At 49.7% G+C, this 17,527-nt stretch overlaps 1 protein-coding gene across 1 annotated transcript in view; it reads right to left on the bottom strand.

Moving 5' to 3' along the window:
• The window catches only part of LOC120393048 (butyrophilin-like protein 1), a 44,888-nt gene extending 27,621 nt beyond the window's left edge, over positions 1–17,267 (bottom strand). The window contains exons 1-7 of the mRNA XM_039517679.1: positions 17,021–17,267; positions 15,428–15,712; positions 10,389–10,490; positions 10,105–10,161; positions 8,754–8,780; positions 6,315–6,341; positions 5,527–5,553 (exon numbers count right to left, since the gene is read on the bottom strand). Of these exons, the coding sequence (XP_039373613.1) occupies positions 5,527–5,553; positions 6,315–6,341; positions 8,754–8,780; positions 10,105–10,161; positions 10,389–10,490; positions 15,428–15,712; positions 17,021–17,267 (772 nt within the window). The remainder of the gene's footprint in view (positions 1–5,526; positions 5,554–6,314; positions 6,342–8,753; positions 8,781–10,104; positions 10,162–10,388; positions 10,491–15,427; positions 15,713–17,020) is intronic.
• Between the last annotated feature and the right edge of the window lie 260 nt (positions 17,268–17,527).

Raw genomic sequence — 17,527 nt, 5'->3', positions numbered from 1 at the left:
GTCATGTGTTCCAGCCCCCTAATCATTTTTGTTGCCCTCCGCTGGACTCTCTCCAATTTATCCACATCCTTCTTGTAGTGTGGGGCCCAAAACTGGACACAGTACTCCAGATGAGGCCTCCCCAGTGCTGAATAGAGGGGAATGATCACATCCCTCGATCTGCTGGAAATGCCCCTACTTATACAACCCAAAATGCCATTAGCCTTCTTGGCAACAAGGGCACACTGTTGACTCATAGTCAGCTTTTCGTCCACCGTAACCCCTAGGTCTTTTCTGCAGAACTGCTGCCCAGCCATTCGGTCCCTAGTCTGTAGCAGTGCATGGGATTCTTCCGTCCCAAGTGCAGGACTCTGCACTTCTCCTTGTTGAACCTCATCATATTTCTTTTGGCCCAATCCTCTAATTTGTCTAGGTCCCTCTGTATCCTATCCCTACCCTCCAGCGTATCAACCACTCCTCCCAGTTTACTGTCATCTGCAAAATTGCTAAGGGTGCAGTCCACACCATCCTCCAGATCGTTAATGAAGATATTGAATAAAACCGGCCCCAGCACCGACCCTTGGGGCACCCCACTTGATACCGGCTGCCAACTAGACATGGAACCACTGATCACTACCCGTTGAGCCCGATCATCTAGCCAGTTTTCTATCCACCTTACCGTCCATTCATCCAGCCCAGACTTCTTTAACTTGCTGGCAAGAATACTGTGGGAGACTGTATCAAAAGCTTTGCTAAAGTCCAGAAATAGCACATCCACTGCTTTCCCCTCATCCACAGAGCCGGTTATCTCATCATAGAAGGCAATTAGGTTAGTCAGGCATGACTTGCCCTTGGTGAATCCATGCTGACTGTTCCTGATCACTTTCCCCTCCTTTAAGTGGTTCAGAATTGATTCCTTGGGGACCTGTTCCATGATTTTTCCAGGGACTGAGGTGAGACTGACTGGCCTGTAGTTCCCTGGACCTTCCTTCTTCCCTTTTTTAAAGATGGGCACTACATTAGCCTTTTTCCAGTCATCCGGGACCTCCCCCGATCGCAATGATTTTTCAAAGATAATGGCCAATGGCTCTGCAATCTCATCGGCCAACTCCTTTAGCACCCTCGGATGCAGCGCATCTGGCCCCATGGACTTGTGCTCGTCCAGCTTTTCTAAATAGTCCCGAACTACTTCTTTCCCCACAGAGAGCTGGTCACCTCCTCCCCATACCATGCTGCAGAGTGCAGCTGTCTGGGAGCTGACCTTGTCTGTGAAGACAGAGGCAAAAAAAGCATTGAGTACACTAGCTTTCTCCACATCCTCTGTCACTAGGTTCCCTCCCTCATTCAGCAAGGGGCCCACACTTTCTTTGACTTTCTTCTTGTTGCTAACATATCTGAAGAAACCCTTCTTGTTACTCCTAACATCTCCGGCTAGCTGCAACTCCAAGTGTGATTTGGCCTTCCTAATTTCACTCCTGCATGCCTGAGCAATACTTTTATACTCCTCCCTGGTTATTTGTCCAGTCTTCCACTTCTTGTAAGCTGTTTTTTTGTGTTTAAGACGTGCAAGGATGTCACTGTTAAGCCAAGCTGGTCACCGACCATATTTACTTTTCTTCCTGCACATACGGATGGTTTGTTCCTGCAACCTCAATAAGGTTTCTTTAAAATACAGCCAGCTTCCCTCGACTCCTTTCCCCGTCATGTTATTCTCCCAGGGGACCTTGCCCATCAGTTCCCTGAGGGAGTCAAAGTCTGCTTTTCTGAAGTCCAGGGTCTCTGTTCTACTGCTCTCCTTTCTTCCTTGTGTCAGGAACCTGAACTCGACCATCTCATGGTCACTGCCTCCCAGGTTCCCATCCACTATTGCTTCCTCTACTATTTCTTCCCTGTTTGTGAGCAACAGGTCAAGAAGAGCTTTTCCCCTAGTTGGTTCCTCCAGCATTTGCACCAGGAAATTGTCCCCTACACTTTCCAGAAACTTCCTGGATTGCCTGTGCACTGCTGTATTGCTCTCCCAGCAGATATCGGGGTGATTAAAGTCACCCATGAGAACCAGGGCCTGTGATCTAGCAACTTCTGTTAGTTGCTGGAAGAAAGCCTCGTCCACCTCATCCCCCTGGTCCGGTGGTCTGTAGCAGACTCCCACCATGACATCACCCTGGTTGTTCATACTTCTAAATTTAATCCAGAGACTATCATGTTTTCCTGCAGTTTCATACTGGAGCTCTGAGCAGTCATACTGCTCTTACATACAACGCAACTCCCCCACCTTTTCTGCCCTGCCTATCCTTTCTGAACAGTTTATATCCATCCATGACAGTACTCCAATCATGTGAGTTATCCCACCAAGTCTCTGTTATTCCAATTACATCATAATTCCTTGACTGTGCCAGGACTTCTAGTTCTCCCTGCTTGTTCCCCAGGCTTCTTGCATTTGTGTATAGGCACTTAAGATAACTCGCTGATTGTCCCGCTTTCTTGGTCTGAGACAGGAGTCCTCCCCTCTTGCAGTCTCCTGCTTGTGCTTCCTCCCAGAATCCCACTTCCCCACTTACCTCGGGGCTTTGGTCTCCTTTCCCCGGTGAACCTAGTTTAAATACCTCCTCACTAGGTTAGCCAGCCTGCTTGCAAAGTTGCTCTTCCCTCTCTTCGTGAGGTGGAACCCGTCTCTGCCTAGCAATCCTTCTTCTTGGAAGACCATCCCATGGTCAAAGAATCCAAACCCTTCTCTCTGACACCATCTGCGTAGCCATTTGTTTATTTCCACGATTCGACGGTCTCTACCCTGGCCTTTTCCTGCCACAGGGAGGATAGACGAGAACACCACTTGCGCCTCAAACTCCTTTATCCTTCTTCCCAGAGCCACGTAGTCTGCAGTGATGCGCTCAAGGTCATTCTTCGCAGTATCATTGGTGGAGAAGCAGGAAGGGGTAGCGATCCGAGGGCTTGATGAGTCTCGGCAGTCTCTCCATCACATCGTGAATCCTAGCCCCTGGCAAGCAGCACACCTCTCGGTTTTCCCGGTCAGGGCGGCAGATAGATGACTCAGTCCCCCTGAGGAGAGAGTCCCCGACCATCACCACCCTCCTCCTCCTCCTCTTGGGAGTGGTGGTCGTGGAACCCCCATCCCTAGGACGGTGCATCTCATGCCTTCCAATCAGTGGAGTCTCCTTCTGCTCTGTTCCCTCAGGTGTATCATCCACTCCACTCTCTGCACTAGTACCTGTGCAGAGAACATGAAAACGGTTGCTCACCTGTATCTGTGTTTCTGGTACATGGATGTTTCTGGTACTCTTTCCCCTTCTGGAAGTCACATGCCGCCAATTATCCTCGCTGGCCTTTTGTACCCGCTGCATAGCCTGCTCTGAATCTTCAGAACATTGTGCCTGCTGAAGCTGATCCTGATGTCTATCCAGGAAATCCTCATTTTCTTTTATGGAACGCAGGGTTGTTATTCGTTTCTCCAGACCTTGAATCTTCTCTTCCAAGATGGAGATCAGCTTGCACTTTGTACAGACAAAGTCGCTTCTATTCTGTGGAAGGAAGACAAACATGGCGCATCCTGTGCAGGTCACAACGGCGGATTGCTCAGCATCCATGGTCTCTAAGAGCTCTCTCCAGGCACACTCCCAGGCAAACTCCTTCTGTTTGCCTCTCTGCTGTTCGCTGACTGCCTTTTTATAACAGTCAGGCCCAGCTGGAACAAAGCACTCCCAAATCAAACTGGTCAAACAAGCAATCAAACAATCAAGCACACAGTCAAACTACCCCGTGACTCCGATCTGGCAACCTGACTCTGCTGCTTTCTCACACCTGACTCCTGTTCCAACCACTAGGCCTGACCTCCCACACCCTGGTCATGACACTCAAGCAGAGCTAGCACGAATCGGCTACCTGAGATGAGACGCTCACTCCCAGCTACAGGGTAGATGTACCTGATGGGACGAGTGTCAGAACTAACATGTTAGACAAAACTGTTGTTAATGAACAGACAAAGTCCCAGATCAGCCCTTAAACAGAGCCCACAAATTGACACTGGAGAAGCACCTCCAGGAGGCAGCACTGCCAGGAATGAGGGGAGGGAGCATCACATCAGAACACATGTCGCATGGAGAGAGGCCTGCACTGCAGCAGCCTGTCATCCGGCCTCAATCCCCCAATTTCTAGGCTGTGCAATCCCTTTGTGGTCCTGATCTGTAAAAGTGTGTAACTCTAGGGTTAGTGCTGGCAGGAGCTTAGCTGGGGAAGGGCTCGGTGGAGCTTTGTGGTACTGGATTTACTCTTCACCACTAAAGATGTGGGGTCACAAACAGTCTCAGCTCCCAGTGGAACAAGCTGGGTGATGGGTCCCATCAGAGTGAACCTCACAAAGCCCATAGAAGGTTTCGGAGGGTCTGTTTATTTGAGGCCCAGACCTAGACTACGATGAGAGTTGGGGAGAACATGACAGGAACTGAGAAGCTGAGGGCTGGGATAGCAGAGAAGCCAGGGTGGGAGGGGGACTGAGGGATGCAAACAGAGCTGGGGCTGGGGGAGGAAGCCCAGAGATACCACAAATTCTGTAGCATTTGTTACTTACAAGGGCCTACAGGAATGATCATGAAGGAGTCTCAAGTCCATACATTGTAGAGGGGATTTTTCTTTCTTGTGACAGTGTCATAAACAGATAGTTAAGGGTTAAGGTCTCTTTTACCTGTAAAGGGTTAACAAGCAGTAACCTGACGAACACCTGACCAGAGGACCAATCAAGGGATAATTTGAAATTGAAATTTGATAATTTCAAATCTCTGTGGAGGGAAGTCTTTGTCTGTGTTCTTTGTTTGGGTCTTTGTTCTCTTTTTGGATCTAAGAGAGGCCAGACATATCTCCAAGTTCTCCAAGTTTTCCTGAAGTATTTCCTACTATCCAGTATAGTAAGTATTAAAAAGGCAAATTAGTCTTATAATTAATTTCTGCATTTGCAATTGTGTGTTGCTGGAAAAATATCTTTATTTCTGTTTGCTGTTACTTTAATTATTCTAAGAAAGGGTGGGGGGGGAAGCCTCTCCAGGTTTATAAGCTAGACCCCGTATATTTTTCATCCTGGTGTTAGAAAGAAAGTACACTATTTTTGTTTCTTTTAATTAAAATCCTTTTCTTTTTTAAAACCTAATTAATGTCTTCCCTTGTTTGGATTTTCAGGGGAAGGGGACGGGGGGAAAGTAAATCCCTCTTTGTTTGATTCAAGAAGTTTGAATCAAGGTATCTCTCCCAAGGACTAGGGGAGGGGGAAGAAGGTGGGGGGAATGAATTATTTCCCTTTGTGTTAAGATTCAAGCAGTTTAAATCTGTGTTCCCCAGGAAAAGTTTGGGGAAACAAGGAGTGTGCCAGATACTAAAAACCTGGCTGGTGGTAGCTTTACCAGATCTAAACTAAAATTTAAGTTTAGAGGAGTTCATGCAGGTCCCCATCTTGTGGACGCTAAAGTTCAAAGTGGGAAATAAACCTATAACAGACAGTGTGAAAGCAGAGACACAAGTTAAGTAGGGGGTTTAGTGAAGTACCTGATTCAAGGGCCTTCCTCTCAGCATCTGAAATAGGGAGGAGAAAAGTGTTAGAGACAGTGAGACAGGTGCTGTGTGCCCCATAACCACTGGGGTTTGTTACAGACACTCCACAGCCTCACTCCTAGCCCCAGAACAGGATCAAGCAGCTTTGATAGGAGTGGGGCTGGTGGTTAGTGATATGGACCAACGCACAGGAGCCCTGGGATTTGCAAAGCATCTAACCTTGATGGAAGATGCAGGTCTGGATCCTGATACAGCTCTGACATTCTCTGCCCTTCTGTCTCAGGGGAATTCCTTTTCTGAGTTACTAACAGCCCTTTGGAGAATCGAAGTTACGCTCTCCAGGTACAGCCAGGGGATGGACGTGCTGATTATTGGAGCTCAAATCTGCGATCTGGTCTTGGCAATACAGCATGGAAATGGGAGTCTGGTCTCTTGCTCATCTCCACATTTTCGGAAGTGTCCCAGAAGACCCTGAACTGCTGCAGTCATCTACAGAAAGCAACTGGCCCCCTCCTGCTCCATCAGAACAACATGATTGGCATTGGATTGTCCAAGCCAAGGTGACACCTGTCTATCTATCCAGACATGAGAGAGGTAACCCTGTGTCTGCAGAGAGCTCACAGTGCTGCCGTGGGACTGGGGTCACTGTAACGTGATTTATGTTTTTGCCCAAACTTCACTCAGCCCTGCCCTGTGGTGTTGGTGCTTCTGTATTTGTTCAGTACTGTGTGTGGCTGGGAGCCTCTGCCCAGGGGCTCTAATGGGGAGGTGGATGAACTTACCAATTCTCTCACACAGCTCCTGGTACCCTGAGGAGAGAACAGAAGGAGACTATGGTGGTTCAATGTGGGTTGTTCGAAGCACAGTGACATGAGTTTTTCCAAACTCTGGATACATCGCCACTGCAGATGGAAGCAAGCTTCCCAGTTTGGGCAGCAGACACATGTTAGCTCTGCTCAAGCCAGTGAGCTAAAAGCAGCAGGGCAGCCAGTGGCAGACCTACTGGTGAGGGGTGGGGGGCAATGGGCGCAATTTCCCAGGGGCCCGGGCAGCAGCAAAGGCAGTCTGGCTGGCATGTGGACGTCCTGACCATGCCAGAAGAGCCCCCATTGACTGTTCTGCCCTGGGGCCTGGAAGTTCTGTCTGCGGGCCTGGCCAGGGGTAGCACATGCAGCAGCTTGGGCTAGCTGCTCAAATATGGACCCGCTCAGAGCCCCTTGGTATGGACTCAAGCGGCTACACTGAGCCACTGCCCCTGCCATCCCAGACACACTGCTACTCTCAGTGCACTAGGTCAAGTGGAGCTAGTTTGTGTCGGACTACTGAGCTGGGAAGCTCAGTCCCAGCTCCTGTGTAGACATACCCACTGAGCCAAGGGTCTCAGAACTGACAGGACATGTCACACAAAACTCTTGTTAATGAACAACAGACAAGATGCCAGATTGTAACCGGGTCCTTTCCTGGCCTGCCTTCCCGCTGCTCTGGGCTCCTTTAATAAAGCACCTTCAGGCTTCTCTTTTGCAGCACCCATGGTTTTTATTTATATATAGTACCCACCACCAGCAACATTATAGACAAAGTTCACAAGGCTTTGGTCTCCTCTTTACAGGGGTTCTCCCTTTTCTCTGGAGACTACCCCTTCCCTGGCCAATCCCCCCTTTGCACTGGCTGCCAGCCAGCCTTTATAGCTCGCCTCTGAGCAGGCCCACAGGTGCAGCCAGTTCCTGAGGCCAGGCACCAGCTTTCTCCCCAGCCCCAATCTATTTCCCCTGATTGAGGCTGGCTGAGCAGGGGCTAATTAGGTGCTTGTGCACCAGCACCCTGCTACACAGATCAATCCCTAAACAGATCCCACAAATTGTCACTGGGGGCAGCTTATGGGACTGCAGGGAAGAAGGGGAGGGAGCATCACACCAGAACTTGTATCACATAGAGAGAGGCCTGTACTGCTGCAGCCTGTCACCCGGCCTCAGACCTCCTATTTCTGAGCTGTGCAGTCCCTTTGTGGTACTGATTTGCAAAAGTGGGTAACTCTAGGGTCAGTGGTTCGCAGGAGCTTAGCTGGGGAAGGGCTCTGTGGGGCTGTGGGACTGCATTTTCCATCCATACCTAGAGATGTGGGGTCAGGTCCTGCCCCAGCTCTTGTGAGAACAATGTGGATGGTGGGGCCCATCACAGTGCACCTCACAGAGCCCATATAGCCCATACAGAGCATACTAGTGTTTGGGGGTTCTGTTTCTTTGAGGCCCAGGACTAGATTAGGATATGGGAAAACAGGACAGGACTGAAGCTGAGGGCTGGGATCGCAGGGAAGCTGTGGGTGAGGACTGAGAGATGCCAACAGAGCAGGGTTGTGGGATGCAGCCCAGGGCTAGGATGTGTGTGTGTGAGGGGGGAGGTGGTGGTGGTGGTGCAGGCAGTAGCACAGTTTCTCCTATGGGGACCCCTTCCAAAATTCAATTCCAGCACCCTTTCCAATGACTTCTCACATATGCTGTGTGCAAGGGTGGTGGTGGGAGTAACAGAACTGTACAGGACTGAGGAGCTCGGGGCTGATGTAGCAGGGAGGCAGTGGGTGGGGATTGAGGGGCACTGGTGCTGTGGGGAGGCAGTGGGTGAGCATTATGGGGCACTGGCAGAGCTGTGTGCAAGTGGGGAGCCCAGCATTGGGCTAGCAGGAATTTGGCAGGTCAGAACTGAGATGTAACCACACACCTGCATGGAGGAAGTTTGCCTAGACCCTGAGTCAGGGCTTGTCTATACAGCCCTGTAGTTCGGCCTATGAGGGTGTGATTTGCAGCACACACCAAAGTGCTGCACTGTAATTGAACACTAAACGGTACCTAGTTGGTCCTCTTCAGATATGATTATGGAAATGTAAGTTAGGGACCTTTCAGTGCACACCTACAGCATCCACATGGGATTGTTAGTTACCATGCAGCACTTTGGTGTGTGTTGCTATTCACACCCCCATAATCTAAACTGTTGGGCATTGTAGACATAGCCTGAGTCCTGCCATCCTATATGCATTAAATTCACTCTTTCATGTTGAAGATGATACTGAAATGTGATCTGCAAATGCTGCAGTGTTTGTTTATTTCCATGGCAGGGGGAAATGATCATGAAGGTGACTAAGGTCCATACAAAGCGTGTTGTGATATTTCTATCTCATTATAGCATGAAAGCACAGATACACTTTTAAAGGGGTTTTTGCCAATTACCTGTGTCCAAGGTCTTCTTTTCAGTCTCTGAAACCAGGAAGAGAAAAGTGTTAGACCCAGAGACACACACTGTACACGCCCTAATGACTGAGGTTTTTCCACAGACATCCCACACCTGCATTCCGAGCCCCAGAGCTGGAGCCGGCAAGTTTGACAGGAGCAGGGCTGGTGGTCAGTGATATGCACCCACATGCAGGAGATCTGGGGAGTCTTTCACTCCTTAGCTCTTGTCTACACACATACTAGAACCAGTTTAACTAATTAGGTTTGAAAACACACCTTGAGTTAAAACTGGTGCAGGGCTGCATAGAGCTAGCCTTGGGCTGGTGCAGCATGGCTGATAGACCCATGGGGCAGGGTCAGTTACTCCACAGCGACCCCTCTGGCTAGTTACAGAACAGCACTGATTGCTAGGGGAGTCCCATCCAGCCCTCCCTAGCTGGAGGAATGGTGGCCACAAGAGGGCATGGAAAAAGGCAAAGGAGATGAGAGGGGTGTGACTCTCAGGGCTCTTCTGGGTTGTGGTTGCCATGAGAACCCCAGTCTCCATGCTGGCATGATATATCTGTTCTCTCCACCTGTCATCTGTATTTCTCTGCATGTGTGTGCAGTGCCCAGCAGAACGAGTCAGCACTACTCAGCACCATCATAATGCAAACCAATATTGTTACTAAATATTGAAAAGTTCCCAGTGGAATAAATTAAACATGAACTTTCTAAAATACCACTGCTGTGTCTATTAGCACAGCTCAAGAGAGTGAATGTCACAGATTCGTAGAGTTTAAGGTCAGATGGGACCATTAGAATATCTACTCCAACCTTCTGTGTGACACAAACCACAATCTCATCCACTTCCCCCTGCACCAAGCCCAATAACTCAGATTTGGCTACAGCAGCTTCCAGAAAGTTGCCCAGTCTGGATCTGACACCATCAAGAGATGGAGAGTTCACCACTGCCCTGGGAGCTTGTGCTAGGGGTTAATCACCCTCCCTGTGTCCTGTGCATTTGACAGTCACAGGTATGGAATCATCTGAAAAAGAGTCATTGACCTTGCAGTGTCATTTCCTTTGAGGAGAATAGAGTCACTGAGCAATTGTCCAGGGTTGGTGGGACAGAATCTGACACAGTTTGTCACTGCAAACCCATCTCCCTGCTGGGAATCTCACAAGCACTGACCATTAGGTATCTGCTGCAAAATACACATTTGCCGACTATTATCATCAGTGTGTGTGAGAATGTGGGAGAAATGAGGAATCACTAGACAGAGACCTCACAGCTCCATCCCTTTCATTGCACTGAGGCTACAGGTAACACCAAGCAGTCACAGAGCTCACAGAGCAACAGACCTACCAAGATTTAGTAGAGTCTCAGATTTAGAGTATTTCTTCTGAGAGGCCTTTCGCTTCACTGTAAGACAGAGAATCAAGACATTGCAGTGAGACAGGGAAGGAAGGGGAAACACTGAGCAATACACTAATACAAATGAGGCCGGGGAGTCCTGTGTGTTTGTTAGTTTGGTTTATTTCCTTAAAACCAACACAAGGTAAATATCTGAACAATAAGATGGTCCCATGACCCAGCCCAGTGCCCTCTAGGGCTGGGCTCTAAACATGCAAATAGCACATTCCCATTACCTGCATAACCAAGATATGCACAAGCTCCAGCAGCAATGAGAAACAGGGTGAACAATACCCAGAATGCAGCCAGCCAGGGAGAAACCCGGGGGAAGACGTCACCTGGCAAACAGAGAGCGAAGAGTGTGAGGAGCACAGACCCATCCTGGAGCTGGAGAATGGGGTTTGCCACTAGGTTTGGCAGTTGAGTCCCAGCTCGGGGCTCCCAGAAAATCACGGGAATAAAGAGAACATCCCCTCCATTCTCAAATCACAGTCACAAATGGGAGCCACTGAAACTGGAGAAGCCAGCGCAGCATCAGTTACAAGAACCAGGACTCTGCTCTGCCCAAATCTCTTCTGTTGCTACAAGCCAACAGCCAGAGGCTCCATGTCCAGCCTGCCCAGCCCTGCCCGCACCAGCTGGCTGTTTGGATGGTCACTGTCACACAGCTCCCAGTTCACAGTCACCACCTCCAGTCCAGATAAGTTCAGCAGAGAACAATTGTTTTCTTAGCTGGCCCCAGTGTGTTATGAGTTTATGGATTCATAGGTGTTAAGGCCAGAAAGGGACATTATGGCCATCTAGTTTGACCTTTTGTATAACCCAGGCCAGAGACCCTCCTCCATTGATACCTGCATCCAGCCTGGAACTTCTGGTCCAGACGGAGCGAATCTTAGAGAAAGAGACACCCAGTTTGGATTGAAAGATTCCAAGTGATGGAGAATCCACCACATCCCTAGGGCAGTTCTTCCAATGGTTAATTCCCCTCAGTGTTAAAATCTGCACCTTATTTCCAGTCTGAATTTGTCTAGCTTCAACTTCTAGCCATCAGATCTTGTTCTGCCTTTGTCTGCTAGATTAGAGACCTATCGACAGTCGGAAATCTCCCCCATGTGTAGGTACTTACAGGCTGTGATCAAGTCACCTTTTAACCTTCCCTTGGAGAAGCTCTATAATTTTAGATCCATAAGGGCCTTCTTTTGGATATGCTGAATCAGTGGTTTTCAGTCTATTTACCAGTGTAAGCCACATATGCAGCTCTCTATGTGTTATGTATATACTACCTGTATGACCCTGAGGTGGTCACATGGGCCTCAGCTGTGTGCTGATTGGGCCACAAACGGCCCACGGGCCACAGTTTCAGAGCCACTAAGCTATATAAATTGAAGTCTGACTATGAAGCAAGTTTCCAGATCTCTAATCATTCCTGTATCTATTTCCTGAGCACTTTCCAATTTCTCAACATCCCATTTGAAAGTGTGAACATGAGAACCGCACACAGTACCCAGCAGTGGTCTGGTTAACTGATGTCACCTCCTTTCTCCTGCTAAATATTTTCATTTATACATACAAGTGTTGCATTCACAATCTTGGGTCCAGCATCACTCTAGGAGCTCATGTTCAAGTCCTTTTCAGAGTCACTCCTTTCCAGATTACAGTCTACTGTCATGCAAGTGTGACCTACACTCTTTGTTCATAGCCATGTGACCTGGCATTTGGCCATGTTGAAATGCATGTGTGACAAAGTGGGAATTTTTGTTATATATTTATGAAGGCTTGTAGTGGGGTGGTCACCCGCTCCTGCCTGGAATGGCTTGAAATCAGCCCTGGGAGAGGGCTGTGGCAGAGAAAACTCGGCTGATGGGAAAGCAGACACAGCTGTAGCCAGTGCAATCAGGGCTCAGCAGGGCTTCTGGCCCACTGCCTTATAAGAGGGCAGTGGGCCAGAAGCACAGACAGACTCTCTCTGCCTTCAGAGAGAGAGAGGGGCCTGGCTGCTGGGAAGCTCAGGGTGCCCAGAGTGAGGCAAGGCTGGGAAAAGGCCAGAGGGGCTGGGGAGCTCTAGCCTGACAACTCCCCAGAGTGCAGGGCCTTGTCCAAGGCCCCATAGAGGCACTGGGTTGCAGAGAGAGGCAGCAGGTCCAGTCCCAACCTTGCTGATGACGAGTGGCAGACACTGCAGTCTGCCCCAGGGCACGGGGGTGAGTAGGTGACTGGCAGCAGCCTATGACTGAGGCAAGGTGGGGGTATGGTGTCCCCATTGAGGGGAGACACAGAGGTAGAGTGTGGGGGTGTACTGCCAGGGGGCAGAACCCCAGATAAAAGGGCACTGGGATCCGGGAGGTATGTGGGGCCAGCAGCAAGCAGGACACCAGTCTGTAGAGGGCTCTCTGGAGGCTGGATGAGCTAATTTCCTGAGATGACCAGCAGGAGGTGCTGCAGGAGTGAGTCCCAGTATCGCTACAAGACTATGTGTGCCTCAGTTGGTCCCATAAGCTGTATTGTCACTTTCTAGGGGGAAAGGTTTGTTTGTTTTCTGAGCAGGCTAAAACACAGGTGTGAATGGTGCGTAGCTGTCTGAGCCCTAGGTCCCATAGAATGGAGCATCTGAGGAGATAATGGCGAATTCAGTCCCCGTGACTAGCAATCAATGACCATGGAGGGCCCACCTCTCGGCAGGAAGCCAAGCAGCGTTAGCCCTGCTGGGGAACAAAGGACTGGGGTGTGTGAGGTCGAACCTAAGTGTGGGCTGCAGGAAACAGGTGAGACACACTTGAACTGGAACAGAGAGATCAAAGGTACAGGGCGTTGGGCTCTGTGCTGCCCAGAGTGGACTACATGTGACACTCTGTACCTCAGGGGAGCACCCAGCACCCCTATGTTCATCCTTATAAAATGATTGTGTGATATCCAATGCAAAGTTTGTTATGTTGAGTGTTTTTTGGAAGGCTCATGATGCCTGAGCATTGTTGTTACAGTAATGTTATAGTAATGTTATAGGTTGTAATTTCATGTATATAGTTATGAGGCTGAAAATGTATCCTCACGGCTTAAAATAAACCCAGGCAAAAAACTCTCCAAGAGCAGAAAGGCTGTTCTCACCTCTTCAGGGCATGTATGGGATAAACACAGCCCAGCCTCACAGAAACAAAGGACGCTGGCCTAGGCAGCAAAAAAGGACCTGTTGGACTCGTGAGGGCGTCACCCCCCTTCCGTTGGTCAGTTTGGCACTGCGATGAGGTAATGCTCACCTGACTCTGAATGGGGGGGGGGCAAAAACAAGAGAGAACATGATAAAAGGGAGAGCCATTTTCCATGCTCTTCCTTTCTTCCATCTACAGACACAATCACCAAGCGACTGAAGCGCTGATCAAAGGGGAGAGCCTGGCTGAAGGGCAACCAGCCAGCCTGTGGTGAGAAGCATCTAAGTTTGAAAGTGTTAAGATCAGCTTGGAATGTGTTTTGCTTTTATTTCATTTGACCAAATCTGACTTGTTAGGGTTTGACTTATAATCACTTAAAATCTATCTTTATAGTTAATAAATCTGTTTGTTTGTTCTACCTGAAGCAGTGGGCTTGGTCTGAAGGAGACAGCTTAGTGGTTTGAGCACTGGCCTACTAAACTCAGAGTTGTGAGCTCAATTCTTGAGGGGAGCACTTAGGGATCTGGGGCAAAAATCAGTACTTGGTCCTGCCTAGTGAAGGCAGGGAGCTGGACTCAATGACCTTTCAAGGTCCCTTTCAGCTCTGTGAGATAGGTATATCTCATTATATTAAGTGTGTCAGAGACTCCCCTTAGGATAACAAACCTGGTGTATATCAATTTCTTTGTTAAATTGACAAACTAATATATGCTTTCAGCATCCAGCAGGCAAAACAGGACACTGGAAGACAGAGCTTCCTAGGGTTGTGTATCAGACCAGAGATATTGGCTAATGTCAGTGGTTGTACAATCCAGGGAGCAACTTACATGCCAGAGGCTGTGTGTGAACAGCCCAGGAGTGGGGGTTTTCACAGCAGAGCAGGATAAGGCTGGCCCCCAGAGTCAAGGATTGGAGTGACCTAGCAGATCATCGGTCGGTCCAGATAACACCAGAGGGGAACGTCACACTATGCTGTAACTTTTGTTTGCCCTGTGCTAATCAAGGACTTCCTGTGCTGTGTGTCAGCTGACTAATAAACTCTTCTGTTTTACAATACTGGCTGAGTGTCACTGAAAATGCTGACGGAGAAGATGCTTTGATACCCAAGACTGTGTCAGTTCCCTCAAGGATCTGTCTCAGGACGACTCACTGAATGGCGCTCACTGTGGGAAACAAGGGTGCTGAAGGCCCAGACATCCAGTCTAAGGAGCCGGTGAAACCACATGACTTTCCCTGGAGGAAAACTGGGGCCCCTAAGGGGTCTGGCACACTGAAGAGGGTCTTTCCAAAGCTGGGACTATTGCACTTGTTCTGTGGATCCATTGCAGCATATTGTTAGTGTGAACCCACCTTACCAATTGCTCCATGTCAGCCTGCAATACCGACCTGTTACCATCATTATTTACCATTCCGCTAATTTTTTTAGTCATCTGCTAATTTTAACACCCTAGCCCAGTCCTGCCCCCACCCCTTCATGCTCAGTTCCATCCCCTCCCTCAAGTGCGCTGAGCCCTCACTCCTCCCCCTGCAGTGCCTCCAGGGAGAGGGAGGAGCTGATTGGCAGGGTCACTGGCAGTCAGGCGGTGCTGGGGGGAGGGGGTGGTTGATGGAGCACTCCCTCCTCATCTTCCTGTCTGCTCACTTGTCTGTCCCCTGCCCCAGTTCTGTACCCCACCTCCCCTCCCTCCTCCTCCTCATGAAGCACAGGGCCCCCAAAAGTGATGGCCCAGGGCTGTCACCCCAATTTGCTATATCCTAGGGACAGCTCTGTGTGGAAGAATCCCTTCTGTTGCTGAAGTAAGTGTTTACACTACAGCATTGCAGCTGTAGCATTGCTAGTGTAGACACCCTCTGAGTCTATTACAACAGCCCAGTTACCTTTATCAACCAAATGCATCATCTCTTCAAAGAACGATATCGAGTTCATTTCACAAGACTCAGCCCCGCTCCTGACAGGCAGTTTGTCCAGATCACAGAAACCTCCATCACTAATGGCCCCACAGAAGAGGTTAGAAGGACATTTCCTGTCTCAGTACCAGAAACAGTCCCTAGCCAAGTGCAATTCCCAAGAGACCCAGCCCCCTCTTCCCCATGCATTCCCATAGTGACCCATTCTTCATGGGGGGACTCACCTGAGAGGTGAATGGCAGATTGTCGCTCAGTCTCCAGCAGGCCATTCTGCACTATGCAGCTGATGTCTCCATTCTCTTCCCCTTGTGTGACAGTGACGTGACTCACAACACTATACAGGTTCTCCCTGTCCTGAGTCATGTCGGTCACAATCTCCATTGTCAGGTTCTGCCTGTTCTTTCCAACCCACTGGAGTTCGGGTTTGGGGAACCAGCCTGTGGCTCTACAGGTCAGTCCAATCCCCTGGCCCCGAGGGCCCAGCACATCAATGTACACTGGAGCCACAGCTGCAGGGAAAGACAGAGAATGTGTGTATCAGGAAATCATGTCTTTGGTAGCATCATGTGATTCCCCAGCTACTGCTGGGTATAGGGAACTGTGGCTGGAAAGCTCCATTCCCATATGGGCAAAGCCTCCCTGGGATCTCTCATCTTGATGATTGGGGAAATTAAACAGTTCCATCTTGCATTTCCTTAGAGCACTACATAAGAACATAGGAATGACTATACAGGGTCAGACCAATGGTCCACCTAGCCCAGTATCCTGTCTTTCAACAATGGCCAATGCCAGGTACTTCACAGGGAATAAACACAACAGGAATTAATCAAGTGATCCATCCCCTGTCACCCATTCCCAGCTTCTGGCAAACAGAGGCTGCCCATCCTGGCTAACAGCTATTGATGAACCTACCCTCCACCCTGTCTGCAGCCTCACAGAGGCTTAAACTGCTCACAGAAATGCAACCACTTCTGGGATGGAGCCCAGCAGCTGTCAGAATCACTGCACTTCAGTACAGAGCAGGAAGTGAGGGATAGTGACCCGCCCACATCACGGCTGTGCCACCCTCCTAAATACTGTGCCCTCTGCTGTCCTTTTCTCACACTGGTAACAGTGCCCCAGGCCAACCCACCCCTTGTGCTTGGATTTCCATCTCCCTATGCTGCACACAACCACCCTCCCCTCCTTTAAATCTCTCCCTAAAAGTACACGTCTCCTCCGGAGCCTTTGGACTAGGAGCCTCCAAAGATGGGAAATGATTTAAAAACAACCTCAATGTTCTGCATTATCACAGGAGGGCCCCTCATCTGGGGCTTGATGTTTCTGAATTGTATTGTCTGGGTCTAGGTTACTCAGTGAGCTCAATGGGCAGAGACCCTCCCTTCCACTACCCTTGTGCAGCACTGAACATGGGGTCAGTGCCCAGAGAATAAAAAACAATACCCCAGCCCTTGGAAACTGCAGGGAAGTTTCAGGGAAGCCAAATGTAAATATCACCGGAGCTGGGATTTGAGCAAAACATAGGGGTAAAGGTTCCACTCTCTCAAACAGCACCACAATGAGCATGAGAGCTGAGGACCGTAGCATTACATCTCATTGCAAAGAGGTTGTTTAATGCAGTGCTGACACTGCAAGTACCCCAGTGGGGTCAGCGCTGAGTGTGAGAGGAGAGCACCCACTACTGAGTCCTGCACGCCACTGCCTGCAGCACAGGGACCCTTCTGCCATGCTGGGCTCAGTATGGAGGCACCCCCGCCCCCAGGGTACAGGAGCTCTGGCTGCCCAGACACATAGTGCCCCTTAGTGCTGTGTCTCACCTGCAACGTGTAACTCAGTGATGGCTTCCTGGCTCCATGTTGGGTTCCTCACAAGGCAATGGTATGTCCCAGCATCTGCCACGTGGAGCCGTTTCAGCTTCAGGGAGACATTCCCACTGCTGAACTCCTGTGGGAACAGCTCCGTCCGGGTCTGGTAACTCTTGCCCGGCAGGTCCCGGCTACCCTCATCTGAGTACTCATGAACCGAGATATATCCTGATCCAATTTTCGTCCACAGGACTTCCATGCTGGACAGTCGGGCTGGGGGTGAGAGCTGGCAGGGCAACACCACATCCTGGCCAACTACTCCCACCATGGGGCGCGGGGAGCCAGACAGAGAGAACTCCTCTGGAACAGAAAACCCCAGGAGCAGAGTGAGTGAAAGGAAAAAGGAGAGGGCATCGCTGAGCCAGGGCCTACCAGTTACAGACATACAGTGAGTGAGAGGAGTGGGCGTCACTGAGCTAAGTACAAGATTCCTTCAGTCGTGAGTCACATGTAGCTCAA

The sequence above is a fragment of the Mauremys reevesii genome, unplaced genomic scaffold (assembly GCF_016161935.1).
Source record: "Mauremys reevesii isolate NIE-2019 unplaced genomic scaffold, ASM1616193v1 Contig14, whole genome shotgun sequence".
Classification (NCBI taxonomy): domain Eukaryota; kingdom Metazoa; phylum Chordata; order Testudines; family Geoemydidae; genus Mauremys; species Mauremys reevesii.
This window is presented reverse-complemented; position numbering and strand designations above follow the sequence as displayed.